Raw genomic sequence first — 27151 nt, forward strand, 5'->3', positions numbered from 1 at the left:
GCAGTGGAGCGTAGTTCACAAGCAAGAAAGGTCTTCACTTGGCAGATGCTTTTTCCAGTTCAGATCAGAGGAAACAGCCATTGCAACAGTAGGTTTTTTTTAACGTTTGTGAAGCTTCCAAGAAAATTTGAGATAAAAGCTGCGAGTTGTTAGAGGACTGAAAAAATGTTTAGGCCATCAGGATTGTTAAAGGTTTACTCCAATAAACTCAAAACTGATTCGTCAAATTATCTCTTCAGTTCAAGATGTCAATTAAGTTGATACTTAAAGGATCAAGATAGGAGTATAATTTTTCCAGATTTGAGTTTCTATAACAGATAGCATTGGGGAAAAAAAATAGAAAATTTATTTACTGTTAATGTTAAGATCTGTCTGAACTATCTTCCATAATTATATTTCTTGCGTTCTTTATCTCTTGTGTAATAAACTTACATTCTCTTGTTAAAGAGTCTTTGCAGCCTGATGTAAAACTGTTTCAGTGATTAACCAACATCTCACTTAAGAGAAATTAAACACATTATATATAAAGTCAAGATTCTTTCTTGGATTTAACTTGTTCTGTACTACTATTAAGTGGAATCACAAATCTTCACAATGGGCTATATTTCATTTTGGTGTTATGTAAAGAACACGTTAAGGATATTGTTATACCAAAAACAAAGGCAACTCCTTGAACCACTGGATAGTTCCAAAAAAGAAAAGCTCAGTACTTACACCACAATTCAATCCTATTTCATTATCTCAGACCTGACAACATTTTCTGTTGGTAAAGATATATATATATATATATATATTAATTATATTAAAGCAGCTCACTTAATGAATCACAGCAGTGAGCAAAACTGCTGAGAACCATTTGACAATGTGCAGAAAATTGACAGCAAACACTTTGAAAAGTAGCATTTTTATTTTACTGAGGGCAAATCTGACATGTAAAAGCAGCTGTACCCAGGCCAGCAGTTTGCAATCACAGTGAACGTTCAGGCACCTCTCATTTAGGCAGTAACATTCACAGGCAAACAGCTTGCATTAGTTTCTAAATCTGCCACTGTCAGAATCATTCCAAGCTCCGTATCATGTAGTAAAATTGAACATGAGTTATAATCAGCAACTGATTCTAATCCCCAAGGATTTATACATATGAATTAAATGATGGGCTGTCACAGAGCTTCATCCATCTATTTACACATGTAATGTAATCTGTCTGGACTAATTTTCTTTCTTTGAAAGCAGTAGCCTTACCATGACAGAATTATATTACTCACTCTTTTGACCATTTACAGGTGTAGAATGAAAGTTGTGTTTACGCAGCTTTGGTAGATTCACAAGCTTGATCGCAAAAGTATAGAATTGTCATGATGCAGAACAAAGTCTTTCGGTCCTTCATACCTGCATTGGCTCTCCAAAAGAGCACCTTGACTCAGTGCCATTCTCCCAGCCTTTTCCCTTAACTCTGCAAAATATTTTATTCAAATAATCAGCCAGTGCCCTCTTGTATTCCTCAATTAAACTGCCTCCACCACATTACTTTTCAGAACTGAACCACTCACTGCATGAAAAAATTATAATTTAAATGTGTTTAAAATTTCTCATAGCACTTCTTTTATTAAATGAAAAGCAAAGCGTATAGAGAAATGCACAGTATTTAGAATGTTGACTGACTTGTCATAGTCATGTGACACCTACCTCTGCTATAAGTGCCTTTATGTCACAGTCATTAAATGCACATCTCTTATAATATACCATAAAGCCTACTTGTATTAACAGATTCCTGACTGCCAATCTTTCCTTCACCTTTCACATTTGTTAGAAAAATCTACTCCATTTGTGATAAAGGAAGTTGACACCAAGAACTTTGTAGTGTTAGTTCTATACTTAAATGTTATCAATTCCCTTCTTAAAAGATAAATATACCAGCTTCTGTTACTCAAGACAAGATCCAACATCCCATACATTGTAATCTTTCTGAGGTGGAACCAAACTATATTCAAGCCAGCAGATACTGGAGTCAGAAATATATCCTCTACTCCATTCCATTTTTCATACCCACAAAGTTAATGTGAGTATTAACCAGGCATTTACAGCATACCACACAACTGCAGACTTGTTCACACTGGGGAAGCAGAATAAATATTTGACACAAACAACTTCAAACCTGCATTTAATACAGTGAATGAGACAAGTTAGCTATTGTCTCATATCTCACAGCTGTGTACCACATCCTGTGGTTGAACTCTCAAATTATCTCACCCATCAGATCATGGCACATAAGACACAGAGGGAGGCTATAGAGATCTATCAACATCATACCATTCCACAAGACAGCAGCTTTTCCATCAGTGACATCAGGCTATACTTTCTCAAGAAACAAAGTTGCCTCCATTCTAAACAATCAACCACTTGGTAACAATAATGTTAAGATATAGATATTTTCTAATCAACCTGTTCAATATTATACACCTATGAAGCAGGTGAGATGTAACCCAGGCCTACTGCCTCAGACACAGGGTACTACCACTGCACCACATTACTGACTAATCATCAACAAAAATGATTACATATATACTGACCAATTAGCTGCAAGAATATAAATATATAAATTGATCAACCAGCCACAAAAATATTGCCATAAACTGACCTACTACAAGCACAATGGCCTGACCAGTCAACAGTAAGATTCCTTCCCCCACAATATATAACAATCTCTCAGTTGGCCTAGCTATTCCTTTAAATCATGTGCAGTGTATACCATCTAAAATGTTCTTCTAAAGAATTCCTCTAAGATAATAACTGCTCTTTTCAGAGCAAGATTTCAGATGGTCCAACTGTTAATTCATATTCCTCAAGACTATTTGAGTGTTCATAATCTCCCATCTACTTCCTTGACCAAAAGAATCAAGTGGTCTACAGCACATGTTCATTGAGGTACAAGTGTCAAACTACTATCACTGAACACAAAGCGAAGGTCAATGATAAGACCATAAAACCATAAGATAAAGGAGCACAGGCCATTCAGCCCAGTGAGTTTGCTCCGCCAATCAACTATGGCTAATCTACTCGCAGACCCAGATCATTGGTCTAGCTTGTTGGCTGTGCTTCCTGAAGTCTCCATTAATGGTAGAAGTCTTAGTCTATCTCCTTACCAACTGAAAAATTCTTAAAATCATGTGAGATAAAACATCTCCGCATACATATTAGTGGAACGTGATTCATGTATGGCTGGCACAGGTAAAATGGACCAAATAGTCTCCTTCAGTGCTTTAAAATTTGTAAGTTATTTTTGATTCTGTTTCCATTTTCCTTTTATGGGAGGCATTCCAGATCATTACTTGCTGCATCAAAATTGTTTTTCTTATTATTTTCCTAATAACCTTAGACCTGTCAAAAAACAAAAGCACAGTAATGTGGATGCTAGAAATCTTAAATAAGAACAGAAAGTTCTGGCAGCACTTAGCAGATCTGACTGGATCTGTGGAGAGAGAAAGAGAGTTCATGTATGCTGCCAGACCCATTGAGAATTTCCGCTTTGTATTACCTTAAATCTCTGTCCTCTGATTACTTGAACTATTAAAAACATATTCTGCTTATTTACTCTATCAAGATTGATTTTCAAGATTGCGAACAGCTCCATCAAATCATTCATCTCTAATCAAAGAGAACAGTTTAAGTATCTTAATCTCTAGCCACTGGGACACTTTTCTGGGACACTTATTTTGAAATCAGGGGTAAACCATTTTTAAAAAGTATGTCCATGGAATATAACACATTCCAAAACCACATTTATCTCCTCTTCCTTACTTGCCTTTGATGGTATTGTCCTACTTGGATCCATTGCAGTGCTTGTTTTTATGATTCCTACACAGCCCACTACATTTGCTGAAGCTTGGCTCTGCAACAAAACAGTGACCATTGCTTTTGTTAATTCCCTATTGTAAAATTTTGTTTGGGCTTGTCAGTGATTCAGAGAGTAATATTCCTGCCTTGGAATCAAAAATCGGTTCAAGTTTTACTCCAGACATTTCAAGACATCATTTTGGCGGATTCTCCAGTGCAAAGCTTTTTTTGGTAGAGGTGTTAACCTCATTGCCTGAAAATAGATGTAAAAGATCACTGTTTGAAGAGTAACAGTGCATAAAGATCAAAATGTAACCTTAACCCAAAATATCTGTTCATTTCCCTATTGCTGTTCCCTGTATAAATTGATTGTTGCACTTCCTACCTCACAATAGTGACTACACTTCAAAAATATTTCATTTCCTGTTTGATACATATGTCTGATTCGTTCAGGTATATGTTTCCCCATTTTTTTGTTGTTGACATCTTTGCCTTCATTTGTTACATTACCTGCTGAAATTTGAGGTTGGCAGAGCAAATTTGCTGATTACACATTCCTGCAGCAACCCATGATATAGGCAAATGATCTCCATTATTTCAATTCATAGCTTTCCCTTACTGTATTCATTTATGGAGCACGTATATTACAATTCAGTTTTGTGATGTAAAATTAGTGTTTGACGTGGTTCAGTTTACTTCAGTCACAACGCATCATGTTTAAAAGTGGTCACCTTGTCCCATCTCCTGACAACATTCAATTGCCAAATAGAGAAAAGAACAGCAAATGCCCAATAGACACAGAGAATGCTGAAGAACCTCACCATGCCTGGCAGCAACTGTAGAGAGAGAAACAGAGTTAATATTTCAAGTCTGGTATGATTGTTCTTCAGAAATGGTTTCTCCTGCATTCGATCTGTTTGTTTCATATTTTAGCAAATATATAGTATTCAAATAGAAAAACTTTATAAAGACGAAGTAAGTCAATCAACAGCTACTTACATTTATTTAGTTCCTTTGAGGGAGTAAATTATCTTTAAGGATTTTAAGACATTATCTGATATGATAGAAGATTTCAAAATCATGAGAAGTCTGGTGAGAGAAGTTAGATTAAAACTGGAGAAGCTCATAAATGGATCCAGAAGTAGGGGTACAGTTTTAAAGTGTTTTGCAAAGGAAGCAATTGCAAGGTAAGATTTTTTTTTCACACAGTGAATAGTTAAGAGTCTGGAATGCACTGCCTGGGAGTCTGATGGAGGAAGATTCAATTGAAGCATTTAACAGGGCTTTAGATGATCACTTAAATAGAAAATGTGTAGGATTACAGGGAAAATTGATGTCAATTTGAAATGGCCAAAGAGTAGGTGCAGAAATGATGGGCCTTCTTTGGCACTGTAGCATTTCTATGATTCTGTGATTCAATGAAAATTGACACTGGTCCACATGAGGAGATATTAAGAGAGTAGACCACAATCTTGCTTAGAGGAGTAGGTTTCAATGAGTAACTAAAAAACAATGAGAGAGTGGAGAGGTTTGTGGAAGAAATTCCAGACCTTAGGCCCAAGGTAGCTAAAGACACAGCCACCAATGAAAGAGTAATTTTAAAAATGGAATGCATAGGCAGATGCAACTGGAGGAGTACTGAGTTGTCAGAAAGGAAGAGATTGTGAAGCTAGAAACATCAGGTTGAATTTTATCAAAAATGGGCTACAGGTCAGTTTTAGGGAATTTCATTCAGTATTTCTCTCCACAAACAAAGCGAGTCATCTCATTCAATTCTGTGCTACTTATCTCATTACATATGCACTTTGTATCTATGGCATTTCTCTTGCGTTATTGAGCACTCACCAGTAGCAAAAGTACTCCTCACTGCCAGAACTTGCTGGGATTTTCACTGTCTAACTTATTTTTAAAGCCCAGAAATGCATCAGGACAATTCCTGCTGACCACAAGAATAATGTCACCGTACACATAGTGGGGAGGAAATTAAAAGAAACAGTTTCTGAGGGCACATACGTGGTGTTGTTGAACTTCATTGAAAATAGAATCTCACAATTATACATGCATTACCACCTTGTATCATCACCCATCTGATTGACTTTCATTGCAGCTGCAGCCACAAGCATGAAACTACAGAGGCTACCAACATTAGCGCCAAATCATATTTGAACCCTAAGGGAGTGTTACTCTTGCCCTAATGCCCAGTATTGTATCATGTCTTGTCATCATTCAATGTTGGAGCATCACATGTTAGAAAGCCTTAGAACATTCGAAAACATTATTTTTAAGTGAACAACAGAAAAGCAAAGAAAGAAATGGCATGATTTGCTTCTGGAAGAAAACGGGGTCTGCTTGCCTGTTTAAAAATTCATCACAGAATGTCAGTGTCTCTAGTAAGGCCAGCATTTATTGCCTATTCCTCATTGAGTGCCTTGCTGAGCTATTTCAGATGACCCTTGAGAATCAATCACATTCAGATTCAGAATCACATGTAGACCAGACTGGGTTAGGACAGCAAAGGACATTAGTGAACCAGACAGATTTTACAACAATTGGTAATGGTTACACGGTCATCATTAGACCAGTTTTTATTTCCAGATTTTTGCTGAGTTCAATTTCATCATCTGCCATGGTGGAATTTAAACCTACAAAACATCAATCTAGTGATCTGGGTTACTACTCCAGTCACATTACTAATATACCATGCTTCCCCATAAGCAGCAAAGAATTTACATTCAATGAATGATCATTGCACCCAGCTAAAATCTTTTGGAAGTGGCTGTCAGTTACATTCTGTCTGATCTGTTGCACATAACACTGTGCCACTCTATCATGCTGAAGGTGATGTTCTTTCTGTTCCATGTCCTCAGCCTCCTGGTTGGAAGACTGATCCTGTAGTTCCAGCTCTTCAACAGCCATCACAATCTGCCTATGTCTGCTCCAGTTGCGCAAAGCACAGCATGCAAGCATTGTGCAGCACACTTTACCTGACCTGTACTTCGACGCCCGCTTTCAGACCAATCCAAGCATCACAACTGATCTTCAGGAGGCTGCTCCACAATGGTCCTCGTGGATGAATGGGCTATACTGTATTTACATAGCCTCAATCAGGAACATGAGGACTCTTCAGGATATAAGCTTCTTGGCACCTTCCAGGGTGTCTGGCAAAGACTTCTCAGATGATCACAAATATTTTGCATATTGATAGAATGGAAGTCTTTTCTATTGATTAAGTCAGCTGCATTATGATATGTTGCTCTTGAAACAACGTGTGTACAGCCTTCAGTGCCCTGCAACTGGGGGAAGTCAGTTATGTTCACAAAACAGGTAAAAGTTTATAGATCACTTGTGATGACTTTTGCTTCACAGAGATGACTATGGTCAGTATGTAATGACCAATGACACCTGGTGAAGGTTGTTTGTCACCAGGGTTTAGAGCCCACATGGTTGGTGATTGCATGCATTTCACAAGAGGGTTTCTATGATTTGAGATATCTGTAATCTGTGCTGTTTTAATGTCTAATTAATGCAATTGTCCCTTGAAGGGTCTCAAATTGCTCACAAGTAGAGCCTGCATGTTCAGATTTAAAAAAAGTCACTTACTGCACCCACCTGGAGTGAGATTGCAGCTATCATTCATTTCCATTGTGCATTTCTGACTCTGATCAATTCGAAGCAAACAGGTTGTGCGATACAGAATGAGTGGCAGGCAGTGCGTTAATTTAGGTAAAAACAATGACTGCAGACGCTGAAAACCAGATTCTGGATTAGTGGTGCTGGAAGAGCACAGCAGTTCAGGCAGCATCCAAGGAGCAGTGAAATCGACGTTTTGGGCAAAAGCCCTTCATCAGGAATAAAGGCAGTGAGCCTGAAGCGTGGAGAGATAAGCTAGAGGAGGGTGGGGGTGGGGAGAAAGTAGCATAGAGTACAATAGGTGAGTGGGGGAGGGGATGAAGGTGATAGGTCAGAGAGGAGAGGGTGGAGTGGACAGGTGGAAAAGGAGATAGGCAGGTAGGACACGTCCGGACAAGTCATGGGGACAGTGCTGAGCTGGAAGTTTAGAACTAGGGTGAGGTGGGGGAAGGGGAAATGAGGAAACTGTTGAAGTCCACATTGATGCTCTGGGGTTGAAGTGTTCCGAGGCGGAAGATGAGGCATTCTTCCTCCAGGCGTCTGGTGGTGAGGGAGCAGCGGTGAAGGAGGCCCAGGACCTCCATGTCCTCGGCAGAGTGGGAGGGGGAGTTGAAATGTTGGGCCACGGAGCGGTGTGGTTGATTGGTGCGGGTGTCCGGGAGATGTTCCCTAAAGCACTCTGCTAGGAGGCGCCCAGTCTCCCCAGTGTAGAGGAGACCGCATCGGGAGCAACAGATACAATAAATGATATTAGTGGATGTGCAGGTAAAACTTGGATGGATGTGGAAGGCTCCTTTAGGGCCTTGGATAGAGGTGAGGGAGGAGGTGTGGATGCAGGTTTTACAGTTCCTGCAGTGGCAGGGGAAGGTGCCAGGTTGGGAGGGTGGGTTGTAGGGGGGCGTGGACCTGACCAGGTAGTCACGGAGGGAATGGTCTTTGCGGAAGGCAGAAAGGGGTGGGGAGGGAAATATATCCCTGGTGGTGGGGTCTTTTTGGAGATAGCGGAAATGTTGGCGGATAATTTGGTTTATGCGAAGGTTGGTAGGGTGGAAGGTGAGCACCAGGGGTGTTCTGTCCTTGTTGAGGGGTGGGGTCTCTCCCAAATCTTCCTTGCATTCCTTGTTGACCCAATCAGCTCTAAGCTTCCACACATTCCCACTCTACTGTTTCATTTCAATCCTCATCTCTTATCATTGTCCCCTGGGGCCCAGGTCTACAGCTTAACCATGCCAACTGTAGTTATGCACTGCTCCCTCTCCCCTCAACCCCTACTCCCCCCACACCAGATGAAGCCAGGGTCGTGACCAACAATGAGCCCCTTCCTTCCACAGTAACCCATGCTCTCCAATGTACTTATACATTGAATTGGCCCTTGTCACGATAATTGCTCTCTCTGCATCCCAGTATACTACCTCCAATGTCCTCAGTTGACTTACCCAACTTGTCTACCGCAGTGATGATCCCTGACATTTCCCATTGACTTTACTGTCAGGCCCCTTAGGCCTTACTGTGACACAGCCACTTTACTGACTTAAACAAGCAGCCCCAACTAATGAGTGACCTGACCTCAGTCTGATCTCTTTGATCCACAACTGACCTACAACAAATCCCCTAAATGGATCTGCAAAACTGACCACGGTCCACCCTGCAGATTGTAATGATATTAATCCCTTGACATCAACCTTCCCTAATGGCCAACTTACTGTGTCCAAGCCCTGGACTGAGGTCGGACACTGCCCAATACTGACTGTGGTGTGATCAAATGATTGACATCAATTCCCCTTGAGTTGATTAGACTTAGACTTTCAGACATAGCCATTTGGTTAAAGCACATTCAGCGTTGCATAAGCTGTTGCCATGTATGAGATTGATGTAGCACAGTACCACACAGCAACATGTCCACCTCGCATAAAAGCAAATTATGGAGATACTGTTAAACTGAAGCAAACACAGAGAGTGCTGAAGAATCTCAGCAGGTCTGGCAACATCTGTGGACAGACAAATAGAGTTAACATTTCAAGTCCTGTATGACTCTTCATCAGAACTGTTCTCCTCAATTCTCCTCCTTAATTGATCGCTGCTGGCAACCATGACAAGCTGTGTGGCTTGTGTCAAAGTAGAGCATCATGGTAAGACCGAAGTCCTGTGAGTCTGTAAGTTCTAACTGCACAAAGGGAAGGCACAGCAAGACAAGGTAGAGATGCAGAAAGTAAGTGAAGAGACTTCATATACACCTTGCTCTGACACATGAGAGGGGTGGCTGTGCACAATGTGGCAGGAGCAGCATTCCAGTGAAAGGTGACAGTGTGCTCCAAAGTGCTGAAGTCTGCAGTGGTATTCTAAGCTAGTCAGAGATGTGCCATAATAATGTAGTGAAGCGGGTGCAAGTACAGTGCCAAGTTCTGAGGCAAGAGCCATGTAGGTGGCCAATATCCATGAAGCTTGCCCTAAAATGTTAGGGACACTTGGTCTGCATGGGGGCCCAGAAGAGCTGCAGCAGCAAGGTACTTGTATTGACTTTCATGTCAGGAATTGTTGTCATCTAGTTTCTCTCCGCTGTATGGGAGAACAGCAAACTGCATAGAAATTAGGTAAGAATAGGTAATAATGAAATGTTAGTGCATGAACATAAGCCTCTTGCTACCCGCTTTCAAAACCCTCATCTCACATTCAAAGCTTGGGTACAAAGCCACATCAGTTTTTCTCAATGTCAAAAATCTAAATTTTCTGACTTTGCCACCTTTCCGAACTGACTCCCATTGGGTCCACATCTTTCAGGGGCTAGGAAAATTCCACTCATGGAAACATAAAAAAAAACAAAACTAGGCCATTCAACATGATCAAGGCTGATCCTCTATCTCAACTTGATAAATCCATTGTATCCCCATACTCCTTGACACATTGTGTGTCTAGAAATGTATCTAGAGTCATAGAGTCATTCTGCTCAGAAACAGACCCTTCAGTCCAATAGGTCCATGCTAACCAAGTTTCCTAAACTAAACTAGTCCTAGAGTGATTTGATTTCCATTGCTTTACATGGTAGAGACTTCCACAGGATCCCCCGTCACTGAGTGAAGAAGGTATGAATCTAGGATGGAGTAAGTCCATGATAGGGCTTGAGTTTAAGAATGAGTTGGCTTAGTTGGCCAGATAGCTGTTGTGGATCAGGTTAGTGGCGACAGCATGGCGTTCAATTCTTGTTCTGGTTCAGGTGGCATCATAGAGTGACCAGATGACTCTGCTTTGCTGGACAGGAGTTATTTTTATTTAAATGTCACGTTGGCCTAAAACTTTCCTAAAAATAGTTGAGAATCCACCTTTTCCCTTTTTGTCAAATATAAACTCGGCCGGAATGGAGAAAACAATCTGAAATTCCATCATTCTTCCTATAATGACCTATTACATCATACTGCATGCATTGAACATTTATCCATCTCTGTCACATCCCAGCCCACCCCCATTACTCACTTGATGTTACCACAGAAGTTGTCATGACATTTTTGCCACTGATGGTTGCGTAACTGATGATGACTTTTCAATGATCTTCATAATAATGCTGCCAACACTGGCTGGACATATTCTGGGAAATGTCATCACGCAATCTCCCACCTTAAAATGCTCCCCCCACTTCAGATCCTTGAAATTGAGTGCTCAACATATCAATCGTTGTGGAACTCTATCTTCTTTTCAATGTGTTCTGTTTTTGACTTTTGAAAATCGGATCACTCTTGTAGATTTAGGACCTGCCTCCTCCCCACCTATGGAGGAAATCGTGCTGTGGCTCAGACCTGCCTTCAGACAAAAGACACATGAGGGAGAGGTTTAGATCTGAAATAAAGTATTTCCTGTAATGTAAAATGGAGTTTAGAAGTCAGATAACCTTTGATCCTGCTAATAAAAAGTCTAAAAACAATGAGCAAATTTTCATGTCTGGTCAAGTCTGGTGAAGTCATTGAAATTCAAATAACCCTTCCTGTGATAATGCAATATTTCTTCAATTGATTAAGAAAACTGGGTCCAATCAGTTACAGCTTCAGTAATTCCAAACTTGAAATAATTGGTGTTAACAGCTCTGATTTATCAACATGGTATGTGGATGAGTGATATTCAGACACCAACATCTGCTGATGACCTAACCATCAAAAACTATTTGAAGACAATGGAAAAAGACATTTTGGTTACATGATAGAGACAAGGTTTCAGCTAGGACCCTAAGTCTTTAATAAGTCATATACCAGAGAGACAGAAACGTCTGAGCCAACAAAGGGAAAACACCCTAAGAACATGTACTTAGGCCACATGTAGGCAGAGACTCAAGTTGGTCTTGAACTCCCTATTTAAGGAATTGTACCAGAGCTTTACTATTGCACCTTAAGTAAAGCATAAGTTGAGAAATCTACTACCATAATCACAAAATAACAGCAAATCCATCTTTCTAAGGTGCCAGCACTTCTGCCCATGAGCAAAGAGAATTCAAGGCCTGCAGTGTCTCAAGTCCTCAACACCAGGGGAAAGCAAGTACCGCAAAGAACACTTGAAAAAAATCATAACCACATGGCACTTTCATAATTCTAATCTTTTCCTCAGTATATGTTTATCTGTGTGTGGGTATATATTGAGCAATAAGCATTAATCTTTCCTTTAAAACTTACAAAAGCCAGTCACTGACAATTAAAACATTCAAGAATTGAAACATCCTTTTTTTAAAAACACGCTATCAGCGGTTAGGTGAAAAAGTGGAGCCATGCCTATCATCTCTCCCTGTCTGTAACAAAATAAAACCAGCCAAACTGTTCTTCAGATAAAAATTAATGAGCTGGAATTTGCTGAAGCCTGCCCAGTTAGTTGGATATTTTCCTGCATCCTTCAGCCCAACATTATTTTGGCCTGGGAATTGCTGCAAGCAGAAGCTCAGAAGGGTGTAGTAAAGGCACACAGCTTCTGAAAGTGAACCACGATAACAACAGCGTAATTGCTTGAATTCAAAGATTGAAAGGAGCTCTAGGAAACACTTTGTTTTTAAAATGCTTGTCCGTGTATATGAAAAATGGCTGTCATATCACTCACTTAACAATATGAACCTATATGTTGGTTACATGCTCATACCTCTGTACCACAGTGGTAGTGCCCTTGTCTCAAGTCCCACTTACTTCAGAGGTGTGTAAAAGCATTACCAAACAGATTGCATGAGCCTATATAATGTAACCATTATATAAGAAGTACTTTTGGGACATTCATCACAGCAATAATAAGGCATTTTTTATGAATAACTAGCACACAAAGAATAAATAGATGAATATATTAACATTGGGAGCAAACAAATTTTATATTAACACATTTATCAGAGCATCCCCAGAGGAAACATCCCTCTCAAATTTTAAAAATATTCATCAGATTATCAGACTGCTACATTAAATTCCAAGTGAAAAAATATCAAGTATTTGTCTGATTATGAATAGTGAAGAAAAGAACTTATATTCAAGTACTGCCCTTCTTGGCTCAGTACATTCCAAAATATTTCGAAACCAACAAAATAGTTTTTTAAGTGCAGCCAATTTGCACACAGGTTCCCACAAGAGTGGTTTGATCTTACCCCATTTTAGGTGCTGGATAAGGGGACTATATTAGAAAACCAGGGCAGACTCCTTGCTCCACTTTAAAATATTGCAAGGGGATATTTTAAATCCTGGGAGAGCAATTAGGGTCTTGGTTTACAGTCCAATCCGAAAGATGGCAATTTTGATATTGCAGAGTTCCCTCAGTATTACATTAGGAGTGTTAGCTTAGATTTAATTCTCAAGTAGCTGGAGTGGCCATCTTGCAAAATTCAGAAATAGATAATGCTTTGATATCATAGTAATAGTGTAGATGAGCAGAACTAATTTGAGCTTTCTTCCTGAACTTGAAGAGCTTTTGTTGGTTAGCATACTTGCGCTGCAATGACTAATCCTCATGGCGAGACTACAAGTCCACCAACACAAGTCCAATGTCTACTCATCAACACAGGATGATCTGCTCCAGATGGATTACAGTACAAAACTTGTTGACATCTGGTGGACAAGCTCCTACACTCAGCAGAAAGGGAACTGCATTTTTCCTGTGGGTTTGCCAAGTACGATAGGATACATTGCTCATAAAATGCAATTACAGTCATACTGCTTTTAAAACACTTTCCCTCAAGATTGGGAGATTGCCTTTAGTGGTTATTCTCTGATTAACATGCCAAAGACATTTTTAATAAACATATCATCACTCTGTCAGATAAAATGCCCGGCAACAAGTTGTAGTGGTGGTGGCAATTGTATATTTTAAACATCAGTTTAAGAAAGCAGCTAAATACCTTGGCTTCACTTTTTAATAATGAGGATATGTCTAGAACTGATTTTCCACTGGTTCCTCATTATTGGCTTGAAGAAACTGTGGAATCCTACTTGCCACAGATTGCTCAGCTTGTGTTCAGACTTTTCTGTCAAAATGTAACTCGCAAAAGATTAAATTCTTTAAAGGGGTAAGTAAAATGCTATTTGGGACTGTTTGTAGATTCTTGGAGCACATTTAGTCTTATGGTGCAATACATTAATGCTGTCTCATGTCCAATTTTCTCACAGTTCCCTGGAGATGACCTCTTCCTTTATTTTATATCTTGGAACTCTGTCAAGGTTGATGTACTTCTTTCTTACAGAACAGACATAACAGTGTCTAACATTACATTAAGAACTCAAGAGTATAAACCCAGTAGTTTTGAAAAATAGAGTTTTTTTGGCTGACATGTTTTTGAAAGGCAACTGGAGTTAATGCAGTCATGCTGTCAGTGCGTGTGTATGTTTGTGTGTGTGCGTGCGTGTGCTGTCTGCCCCTTTGTCTGCTTGCAGAGAAGATATATTTTGGGGGAAGAGCTTCAGTGGGGAGTATAGCAGCTTTCCAAAACCAACAATCATCAAACTCCACTGATGTGTCAAAAAGTAATAGATAAGGTTTTGCAGCAAAAGTCCATTGCAAAAGTTTGAATGCAGCTCTTTGCAACAAGTGAAACAGTGATTTTTTTTTTATGGCTTAAAACATTAATATTGCTTCTTTCATGACCTCAAGATATTCCAAACTTCTGCTAATGAATATGTTTAAAACGTAGTCACTGTTGTAATGTAAGAATTGCAGCAGCGACTTGTACATAACTACCTCTTACAAACTGCAACATGACAACTAACCAGATCATATGATACAGTTCTGCTAGTGGAGGGATAAATGTTAGAGATAAATGAGGGCAGGCAAGAGTTCAGTTTAATGCTTTATCTAAACAACAGCATTTCTGACAATATGCTCCTCAATACTACATTAAAAATATCATCCAGCTTGTGCCCTCAAATGCCAGCAGTGAAGCTTGAAACTCTCAGGTACCTTCTGACTAGAGGTGAGGGTAATATCCACTTAGGTAAGATTGTCTTTGTCAAAACAAATGAGTCAGACATGTGTGTTTCTTTTATGGAACAGAAGAACATGGAATGCATAAAAAGTTGTAATTTAGACTGTTGACTTGAATTTAAATGGGAAAGACATGTGGACACCGGCCAGTTTGTATTGCCATTTATAACATCACATGAAAAACACGACAAATTGTTCTTTCAATTCTGGTTTCAAAACTAACCCATGATTATGGGTTAACATTCTTCACTTTCTCTCAGCTATAAAAAGTCCTAAAGTGAGATGAATTTGTTTTTGCCGGTCTTTATCTAATTCCTTGTGGGTATGGACCCATGGCACAAAATCTCATCATTCAACACAATTCAATGCTGAACTGTCAAGTTTGCTGAGAAAATACACAGGGAGGGAATAGTGTCAAGAAATAGAAAAATGATGCCAATTAAGTTCAGGAGTTGTTGGTCTGAGGTTCGGTCACAATACTGAGAGCTTAACCCTTCATCTAGAATGTGATTGGGGATAACTGGATTTTGGAAAACTTCATTTAAACCAGGAAACCATTTCATTTACTTGGATCTACTTTGATGTCACAAAATAAAGATGACTCTAAATTCATTTGATTTAATCTCATCCCTGCAAACAAGAAAACATTTTGCACAAATCCCCAGATTTTAAAATTGGAAGGGGGTTCAGAAGCAATGCTAGATTCTGGTGCACAAGTATAAGGCTGATACTTCAGTGCAGCACTGAGAAAAAAATGAACTGTGCATTGATGGTGTTGTTATTTCAGATAAGCTGTTAAACTTGGACCCTGCCTGTACTCTCAAGATCATGCTGCAACATTTTAAAGAGCAAGGAAGTTATCATAAGTCTCCTGGTCAAAATGTATCCCCCAATCAACATCACAAAAAAAAATCATATTGTTGCTTGTGAAGGTTTGCTGTATGCAAATGGTCTGATGCATTTACCAAAACAATCACTACACTTGAAAATTACTTCATTGTCTCTAAAGGACTTTGAGATGTTCAGTGATTTTAACAATCAAAATGGACAATGGGGATCCTATAGATGTGTATATGGATTTACAAAAGGCATGCAATCAGATGTTGAATAGAGAAAAGGTTAGTGAATAAGGTAAGAGGGGTTGGAGTAATTTATTAGCTTGGTTAGATGATTGGCTAACCAACACAAAGCAGAAAGTTGAGATAAATTAGTCTTTTTCTGATTGGCAAGATGGAACTAGTGGAGCGTCACAGGGTTTTGTCCTCAGGCCCCAAATATTTATGTTATATATTAATGATTTGGATGTGGGGATAGAAAGTACGACAGCCAAAATTGCAGATGATACTAAAATATTTGGGAAAATAAGTTGCAATGAAGAAATAAGACATTTGGAAATAGATATGTATAGGTTCAATGAATGGGCCTAAATTTAGCAGTTAGAGTTTAATGTGGATAAATGTGTGAGAAGAATAGAAAGGCAGCTTATTATCTAAATTGAGAGAAATTTCAGAGTGCTTCAGTGCAGAGGGATCTGGATGCCCTTGCACATGAACCATTGACAATCAGTATGCAGGTGCAGGAAGTAATAAGGAAAACAAATGGATTTGTGGCATTTATTGCTGAAGGAATAGTGAATAAAAGAAGGTAAATGTTGTTGCAACTGCACAAGACATTAGTGAGACTGCACGTGGAGTAATGTGTACACTTTTGGTCTGTTTACTTAAAGAGGTTGTAATTGCAGTGGAGGAAATTCAGAGGAGGTTCACTAGATTGATTCTAGAGATATGGAGTTTGTCTTATGAAGAATGATTGAGCAGGTTAGGCCATTACCCTCTAGAGTTTAGAAGAATGAGAGGAGACCTATTTGAGGTAGAGAAGATGCTAAAGGAGATTGACATAGAAAGGATGTTTCCTCTTGTGGAGCAATCTAGAATGAGAGGTCATGGTTTTAGGACAAGGGGTAGCAGATTTAAAACTGAGATGAGGAGAAATTATTTCTCTCAATAAGGCAGGAATCCATTGAATTCACTACCACAGATTGCTATGAATCCCAGGACGCTGAGTAAATTTAAGGAAGCAATAGACAGATTTTTAATTAGTAATGGGTTGAAAGGTTACAGAGTGCAGCAGGAAAGTGGAACTGAACACAATTGAGTTCAGCCAATGGTGGAGTAGACTTAAGGGGCAATTGCCTCCTCCTGCTCTTAGTTCTTAGGTTCTTGTGTGATCCTGTGAAGCACTATATAAATGTACATTTGTCTTTTCAGAGACTAGTTTAATTTGCCCTCAAGGGTGGCCTAAGGTTCAGTCACAGCCACTTTAATATAGACAGGCCCATTTTAACATTTATATCACTGCACAGGATTTACAAGTGATACCTAACAAAATTTTTAAAAAGTAATCTGTTCAAGGAATCCACTATTTAGAAGAGGGGGAAGGGAAATGGGGACTGACATAAAAATATGGAAGAGGCAGGACAAATGAACTAACCCATGAGAAATGTAAGTGCAAAAAGTGCTGATAGTTTTCAACTCGTGAACTGAAAACTCCAAGGTGGCTGGTGATGGATGATCAAGCTCTGTGTGGCTTGACAAAAGAAGAGAAATGCGACAGAGGTGTGATGAATGAAACCAGTACCTTCTATTTTCATAGCCGAAGACTCTACCCATTCCATCATTAGTTAAAAAGAATTTTCAATTTTAACTCCAGCAGGACACACTTCACTAAAGAACAGAAGAGATCAGCTGGAATTCAGTGTACCTCTCTGCTGCCGTTCACCTTTAATGATCTAGCGCTAAAACAGACCCCACCTCGCATATATATCAGTATCTTTCGACAGCGTTATCCATTATCCTGACTACATTTCTTTTATGCTGCCTTCATATCTGTTTTGGAAATTATTAAACTCTCCTGGAGTTTTTCCCCATTAGCAGCTGCCTCCTCGTGCTGGTCTGTGCCACATGCTTTGCAATTCCACAAATTCTTCCTGTAATACTCATGTAATTAATTCCTTCAGGACTTTTGATTCCTTTTCTTATTGGGAGGTGCCAGCCCAATACATTTGCTGCAGGAGATTTTTTTCTTCACTCTCTTTTTGACACTTCATTTATAAAGGTCTCCCCACAATCTCGACTTTTTTTGTTCTCTTTAGCCTTTTCTCATCAACCTAGTATATTTATTTATCATTTATCCATGCCCTGATTATAGACTTGTATTCTTGTGGTTATTCCAATGACAGTAACTTACTAGGGCTGTAGCTAACAGCATGCATGTTGGCTTGACATAGGTAGAATTATCTCACCAGGAGGTTTTTACCCAAGCTACTGCAAATCCTGTTTTTCATGTCATATCATAAAAACATTTAGAACAGTTGTACACCATAAGGAGTGTCTGCTTGCTTATTGCTTTGTTCATGCAACATTCACCGTCAGTCCGGAAACAGGAAGAGGCTATTCAACCTCTCAAAATGGTCGTGTCGTTTAATTACATCAAGACAAATGTGTATCTTAACTAGGCGAAAGTGAAGACCGCAGATGCTGGAGATTAGAGTCAAGAGTGTGGTGTTGGAAAAGCTCTTCAGGTCAGGCAACATCCGGGGAGCAGGAGAATCAATGTTTCAGGCAAAAGCCCTTCACCATTCCTGAGCATCACACTCTCGACTCTGTACCTTAACTCCACCTATTCACCTTGGTTTCGTAATCTTTAATAACCTTCTCTATCTAATAATCTACAAATTTTAGTTTTAAAATGTTCAATTGGCCCATGGTCTCATTATCTTTACATGTGGGAGTCAGAAGTTTCCACCACACTTTGTATAAAGAAATGCTTCCTGATATTACCCCTTAAATGGCCTACCTCTGACTCTAAGTTCATGCCTCCTTGACTTGAAGTCACCCCCAACAACCTGTCTGCTATGAGGACTAAGACAGAAAGTAGTGGAAATATTCAGCTGGTCAGGCAGCACCTGTGGAGACAGAAACACAGTTAACGTTTCATTGCGATTGAGTCTAGTCGTAGAATCTAGCCGACCTAATTTGTAGATGAAAGTCCAAGTCCAAGTGTGATCTCTTGAATCTATTTTTTTAAACTTCAGAACCAGTATGTAGAAACAGTATTCATTTGGATACAGTTTAAAATGGCAGGATCTTCCTGAGCAGGACTTATTGCTTATACCTTGGATGTGCCCAGTCAAATAGCTGCAACAAAGTTAGAATGGTTTGTGTTTGTTGTGGGAGAGGGTGAGGACACTATGTAGTGCAAGATTTATAAATACTATATCATTCAATCGACCACATAAGTTATTTACAATCATACATTCACACATACAAATACAGAAGGAAGCTATTCAACCAATCATACCTCTATCAACTCTTTGATAGAGCTATCCGATTAGACCCATTCTTCTGATGTTTCTCATTCCTCTATAATTTTTTGCTCCTTCAGATGTTTACCTGCTTTCCATTCAAAAGTTACAATTGAATATTACAATATTGTAACCCTTCACATGGCAAAAAGTATTTCATTTATTCTGAACAATTAAATCGAGTAAGGGTGCTGATTGTGATCATTACATTGCACAGAGAGACAAAGGAATAAAGCAATTTTTAAAACTAGCTTCAAGTTTAACTAGAGTAAATGTCTAATCCCCAAGAGTAACCTGAGCTCTAATGATATTGTTACAGAACAATTAATATATTTTCAACTCTGATCCTAATCCTGTAACAGTTCATTAAAAAGCCAGAGCCAAATTCAGCAGAATTCCTCCATGTAATGGAGGTGGGGGATGGTGGGTGGAGGGGGTGTGTAAAATAACTTTCAAACTTTTGAGTAAAAACAAGTAGAGAAGGCATAATTAACTCAGTGAATTTTTTTTAAATCTGGATTTACTGTTACAAGCAAGCATTCTCTTATATTTCTTTAGCATGAACTTTTCCACAAGACTAACAATACATTGTTACTTTCTTTTTTTTAAAAAGGCAGTGACATAAATTCTTATTTTAATTTCCATTGTGATTTCCAGCATTATTTCTTCCTTGGCCACAATCCACAACGAGCATTAACAAAAATGCTTTTCCCTTGTTGCCCAGGTATTACTGTCTGTATCCTGCACGGAAGGTCATCCAAGCCAGCACTTGGATGAAATGTTGTGCTCAAAACTGCATCACAAATCATATTTATAGATTCTGTGCACTCTGAACGAATGCTGGCTTTCAGATTCCCGCGGTCAATAAAGTACCATACATCACCCATCTTGATAAGCTCCTTTCCTTCCTCTATTACATCATTACCTCCTTCCCTTGACGTAAACTGAAGTATGTATTCAAAGTATTTTTGGATGCATGTGTGTCTTATTAACCTTTCTTAATTTTATCTTATTTTTCTGAATGTCCTCCCATTAAATACATTCACTGTTCATTACATATTCATGTGTTCGCTGTGAATAATGCCCAGATCCTCAATATATGACCAGTTAGATTTTTTTGCCCTCACAATGCAACATAAAAACATCTTGTGGTGTAAATTGTTCAATGCGCAATCCAATATTAGGACATCTGGGATCTTAGTGGAGGACGGAACTATTAGTCCATCTTTATAACTGGTGAGATTTAAGGATTGTGAAAAAAAGGAAATGGAATGAATGAGAGTCAAAGCAGGCACAGAAAAGTAATAAATAAAGGGAAAGGAAGATTGATGAGGAGAGAGAAAACATATGGAAAAGTAAGACAAAAAATTATATTTATTGTTTCTATAATATCAATCTCCTTACTGCCTGTAGAAAGTAAATTATATAGTTTAATTTGTCCTGGTCTGATAGACTGATTGGCATTTTACAAATATAAATCTTACTTGTAATAAAGGAATTAATTTGTTTGATTTCAAACCTAAATATCTCCAATGAGTTCACTGGACACTTTATGCAGCAATTTCCTTGGTGAGCTCTCATTCTCAAAAAAATAGTGATGGGTCTCTATAAACATTTTCAGATATTAGTCACTCATGGGGTGTAACTTTCTCACCACATACTGGACAATTCTACATTAATAGCTGTATTTCTTTAAACTTGCCATTATTTTAGTTTCAAAATTTGAGCAAATGTTTTCATGGGGAGTAAGCAACAACTTTGAAATTACAATCTCTCCATTCTAAAAATAACGATACAAACAGCAGATTGCAAAGAAAGTCACAAATATGGTCAAGAAATTCATGTGTATTCATGAAGAGGAAATTTGTGTGTATTATGTAAGGGTCAACTGATCCCTACGATTCTGGTACAGCCTTGAACCGCTTGTTGTTTTATATGGTAACACATACAGATGTACTTTTTTTTTCAACATAAAATCTTGAACTAACAGGAGAAAATGTACCAATTAATTAAAATGGAATGTAAAATCAGAGGTAGCTAGCAAGTGGCTCAAGAATGCAGCAGTTCTGACCCAAGCATGCTATTAGTATAATGGATGGAGAAAATTTGTACTTGTCCTTGGCCACTATCATTTTTCACTGTCCAAATCAGCTAATTATTACAGTTCAATAGTAAAATAATTTCCTGGGTCTAATTAATTATGGCTCTTTGGGTAGCAACATCACCAATGAATTGAACAGGTATGGGTTCTCTAGAAACTTGAAAATAATAGTTAAGATAGTATTTCAGTGCTGTACATGAATTTGATGCTGCACTACCAAAGGTGCCTTTGCTCAAATGAAACATTACATTAAGACTGTACTTACGCATAAAAGATTCCACGGCATTACTTTGAAAAGTAGTAAGGGAGTTCTTCCCCATTACGCTGAGCCAAAATTGATCCCGCAATCAACCTCACTAAAATAGATGGTTTGGTCAATATTAGGCTGCAGTCTGTATGAGCTTGCTTTGTGCAGATTGGCTGCATGTTTCCTACATTAAATTCCAAATCAGTATTAGTTATTAGCTGTGGGGCATCATGATATTCTGGAAAGTAGTACAGAAATTCAGGTTCTTTGTTCATATGAGTAACAAAGAACTCAGTACTAGGCTAAATTTTGTGCTTGAAGTTTTTGGCTTGAATGACAACAAATGATAGATTATACAAAAAGAATTTGAGTCATATTCAACTCTATTACTTACAAACACTGCATCATTCAACATTCAACAACTGGTAGAAAAGTAACCTATTTTTCTTAATTCATAAGTTCTTCATCATTTATCCTATGAATGTGACATTCTGTTACATTTCTGCAAGTTATTTGGTCAGTTTCTGTTAATGGTTATTTTGACATTGTTCCAAATGACAATTATGTCCATAATTCAGAGGAGTGGGAGTTCAAATGCCAGTCTGAGTTGGCAATAGAAATCATCTAGCAATGTTTCAAAAGCTAATAAACAGACCTTCTGATGAGTCCAAGAAGAGCCAATGAGGTTCCTATTCATTCCACTAAATACTAACACACAGCTTGGCGATCATGCACTCATGTTTGACTGGAGGATCCATGGGCTAGCCAATTGCAGTCCAACAATTAATAGGGAAAACATTGAGCTAAGGGAACCTTGGTGGGTATCTCCAACAGAAATGGGTAACTAATAGCTTTTATTTGTTTTTACCAAACATTGTGTGAAACTTTCAACATTGGAAGGAGAGTAAAACAGAGAGAAGTAGATAGGCTGGCTGCAACATATCCAGCTCAAGGTAAGAATGAAAGTGGGTGTGCAAGAATGAACTGTCATCAATCAAGCAATGCCAAGAGCAGATAGCTGGCAATAAGTACTTGTGTTTAGAAAGCCTTCAACATTCCAAGACACTTAGAGGAATGTTATCAAACAAAATTTGGTACCAGCCACACAAGGGGGAAGTACTGGCTGTTGACATCAGTCCTCAAGATTAGAGACCTGAGAGCCCATTCAACTGCTCATTCAGTCATGGCACAGATACACATCAATATTTCAAAATGTAATTGTGCCACCCTGGACATCTGGTCAATGAGTTTAATTTGAATGAGTGTTTTAAAAGAGGAGAAAGAAGTAGAGAGTTAAAAAGATTTGGATGGGAAGAGGTGTGGGTGGAGGCAAGGTGGGAAATTCCAGAACATATGGGATGAGTAGAATGCCAGAATTTGGAAGGTTATTGAGATGTATTATGTTATAAAAACTGTGGTCTAAAGAAACAGATTCATGGAGAGATTCAAAGAGAGGATGAGAATTTTAAACTTGAGGAATTTCCCAACTGGGATATACATATCAATGAGTACAGTCAACTTGGGTAAACAAGATCTACTGTAGATCTTTCAATGAAAGAGCTGGTCAACTTATTTTTCCAATAAGTGAGCAATGGTAATCAGCTGGTTACTTTTTGGCAGACAATAGAGCCCCTTAGCAAACTGAGAATTTTGACTGAGGTATACCACAGGAAGAATAAATAACTTGAACCCCACCTTTTTCCAATAATGAGCAGCATTAATAAATACATGACCAAATGTCTTATCAATGTGAACTCAGCATTGTGCAGTGCAGAGATGTTACCTGTTATATGGGGATCTTAACAGCAGAGCCTGACTCCCAGCACAACTGTCTGTAGAGTTGTGGCAGCCATACACTGGCGGAGGGACTGGGTACTGTTGCTCTCCTGCAGAATAAATTACAGATGAAAAATTATTCCTAAACTTGCCAAGAAATTGTAAATCATGAGCTGCTAATGCTGTGATATAATGACAGTATTCAGTAGCACAAATGTGCTCCAGATATCTCATGACTTTGGGTTTCATTCTGTTGGAGCATAAGAGATGTTTAACCCACACACAAACTTTTGTTCTTAATGATCATTACCATCAATTGTAAACAAACTTTACCAAGCCTGAACAACATATTGCACTTTACTCTCTTGAAGATTCTGCCAAAATAGATGTATTTGTGTATACTTTCACAAAGACAAACAACTTAACCAGTCACTAACTATCAAGTTAAAATTCGTCCTGATTAATGACGTGTGAATATATGTTTCAATGTATGGAACCACCTTTTATTTGGATTTTATTCAGCTCTGCTCCAGTGTATTTTTTTCAAAATGATTACTCGAAAATACATGCAAATCTCTGATCTAACTGGTACACAAATTTCTGGTGTCTGCATATCTGAAACTCCCCATCTGATGTCACTTGTGATTTTATTGAGAATTCAACCGGGTTCACACAAAGGAATTATTGTTTTACAAAAAGATTGCAAAATCTGCCTTGATTTAAATCGCCTTAACGCAGTTTGGGTATAAGAGGACGTTCATTTAAAATAAAGATTGAGGAAGATTTGCTTTTCTCTCTCAGTGAGTTGGAAGTCTTTTCCAAAGCAGGGAGGCAGGTCAAGTCCGAGTCAGACTGATTTTTAATCGGCAATATTGTCAAAGTTTGTAGATAAGCGGGAAAATGGAGTTAAGGCCATAATCAGATGAGCCATAATTTTATTGAATAGTGGAGCAGGCGATTGGCGAATTGTTTCTGCTTCTATGAACCAATGAGGAAATGAATGCTGATTACCAACAGCCACCTATGAGTAGTATGTCAGTCAGTTAATTCCCACATAGATTCAAACATTGTAAAAGTAATTTTAACTTGTTAAATGTGAACTTGTTAAGCGCTTTTACTTTCCTGCTTTCAAATCAGTACAGGCTGTTTTCTGAAAATAGTTGATATATGTTCAACTGTCTCCCGTCCCCAAGAGTTGTAATCATAGTTACAACATTGCTTGGAGAATTAGCATATGCCTTGAAATTACATTATCTTTAACTAATATATGGCACACAAGGACGATCTTGATTTAATTCTGTCAGTGCGTGAGGACTGAACGAGTTAAAATCGGACGGATAATAATATTCTGACAGCTGTGAAGATGGAAGTGAATGTCAATTTAGATGTGCCCAACTTGTTTTTACAAAGACAATATTTGTTTACGTAAAATTGCGATTTTAATTGTCAATCACGAACTTCAATTAAGATGTGAAGTGTTATCCGGAAGAAAATACAGACGCAATGGATGACTTACGGTCGGAGGAGGTTCGTGTGGATCATAAATTTATGACGAGCAGTTAACGGGATGCTCTACATCTGTGCCGTACATTCGATGTATTTTTTTGTACAAAGTCACCAATACCGCTCGTTAATCCCATAACGCCGTTAAAAATTTAGATTTCCTTTTATAGCTTCGCCTAGCTATGCCACGTTTCTTCTTTATTCAATTACTTGTGACTTTAGTTTAAAGTGTTGAATGTTCAAGGTACCAGTTAAAAATCACACAACACTAGGTTATAGTCCAACAGGTTTAATTGGAAGCACACTAGCTTTCGGAGCGACGCCCCTTCATCAGGTGATAGTGGAGGGCTGAATCCTATAGCAAATTTAATTTATAGCAAAAACTTACAGTGTGATGTAACTGAAATTATAGATTGAAAATTTGATGTCTGTTAAGCTTTTCATCTGTTAGAATACAGTGATAGTTTCACTTCTTTCATGTGTAAAACACAGAGGGCCAACACCTTCAACATATTGTCTAGCTATCACCATTGTTAACAGCTAACCCGAGAATGCAACTTTTTTTAAAAAAAGGTTTTGTGATTTACACATGAAAGAAGTGAAACTATCACTGTATTCTAACAGATGAAAGGCTTAACAGACAATCAATTTTTCAATCTATAATTTCAGTTACATCACACTGTAAATTTTTGCTATAAATTCTGCGTTAGGATTGAGCCCTCCACAATCACCTGATGAAGGGGCGTCGCTCCGAAAGCTAGTGCTTCCAATTAAATCTGTTGGACTATAACCTGGTGTTGTGTGATTTTTAACTTTGTACACCCCAGTCCAACACCGGCATCTCCAAATCAAGGTAACAGTGTAATGGAAGCCCTGAGAAATAATTTTATAGTTCGACTTCGTGGCTGGAGCATGTCCAATTATTATAATAAACAAAGGTGCTTCTTAAGATAATAACCTCAACACAAAGTTGTCATTTTTGTGAGACAGGAAATCATTCATTTATCCCGTGTGATGATAATGAAGCAGAACTTGATTCTTCCAGTTACATACACATAATGCTACTTTACCTCTGTCTAAAAGGGATAAGCTGAATATGTCAACAAATCAATGTTTCCTTTATAGTAACGTGTAACCTGCATTTGGAACATGCGATATCATAGAAATTTAGTTAAGTTTATATGGTGCTTTGCACTGTTGCTGTAGTTTAACACGCGATTTAGGTGTAGTACTGTAACAAAGCACTACTGTATATGCCTTTCACATTTATAATAGACACTCTCGCTTTCCGAGATACGGGCTATCCTGACTGGAAGCGAATGTAAACATGCACAGACGAGTTAGAGAATGTTCAGCAGCTGCAGTTTGTGTTGATTTGAGATTGTTATAACAGGTGTAAAATAAAAGATAAAACGTGGAACTTTTGGATTCAGCGGATAGCAAATATTGTTCTATCCGAGCCTACTTTCCTATCATAGATTTCAGAGATCACCCACTTTACAGGCCTGCCATGCAGTTCTGCCCATGGCAATGCTGATTGGATTGTAAAATTACAGCTCATACTATTTTGGGACAGTTGTTAGCCAGTATCCTAATAAACGTGTAATTTTCTGAAAATGTTCCATTCAGTGAAAATGAGTGTTTTGTGGGTGACCAGTTGCATAACTGGGTGTAATTGTACTAGCTGGGAGCAGAAGGGTTTTGTGACGCAGTAGTATTGTCCTTATCTCTGGGCTGGAAGGTCCAGCTTCAAATTCCACCTGCCCCTGACGTGAGTCGCACAGCATGTTGGAACAGGTTGCTTAAAAACAATTTAACAAGAACATTTTCCGTCAGAATGGCGAAATGGTTAGCCCTGCTGCCTCACAGTCCCAGGTTCGGTTCCAGCTTCGGCCGACTGTCTGTAGAGTTTGCGCATTCTCCCCGTGTCTGTGTGGATTTCCTTCCGCAGGTCAGGTGAATTGCCCATAGTGGTAGGTACATTAGTGAGAGGGAAATGGGTCTGGGTGGGTTACTCTCCGGATGGTCGTTGTGGACTGGTTGGGCCAAAAGGCCTGCTTCCGCACTGTAGGGAATCTAATTTAACCTGAAATCATGGAGTTTTAAATCTTCACTTAGATCTGCAGGTATGCCAATCCTGACCTTGACTGGATAACTGAGAAAGCGAGAGGGTTCCCTCTGGGACATTTAGCAACTAAGTACAGAGGTTTTTCAATAACCTGCTCTTCCTTAACACCTGCAGCAATTCAATGTAGACAAAAATGTTTAAATCAATATG

General features: G+C 38.6%; 1 protein-coding gene across 5 annotated transcripts in view; it reads right to left on the reverse strand.

Moving 5' to 3' along the window:
• Positions 1–27151, reverse strand: part of wt1b (WT1 transcription factor b) — an 89841-nt gene that overhangs the window by 46803 nt on the left and 15887 nt on the right. For all 5 annotated transcript variants that reach the window (XM_072592607.1, XM_072592606.1, XM_072592609.1 and 2 more), the window contains exon 3: positions 23378–23480. In XM_072592607.1, coding sequence (XP_072448708.1) covers positions 23378–23480 — 103 coding nt within the window. The remainder of the gene's footprint in view (positions 1–23377; positions 23481–27151) is intronic.

The sequence above is a fragment of the Chiloscyllium punctatum genome, chromosome 22 (genome assembly GCF_047496795.1).
Source record: "Chiloscyllium punctatum isolate Juve2018m chromosome 22, sChiPun1.3, whole genome shotgun sequence".
In the NCBI taxonomy this organism is placed as follows: domain Eukaryota; kingdom Metazoa; phylum Chordata; class Chondrichthyes; order Orectolobiformes; family Hemiscylliidae; genus Chiloscyllium; species Chiloscyllium punctatum.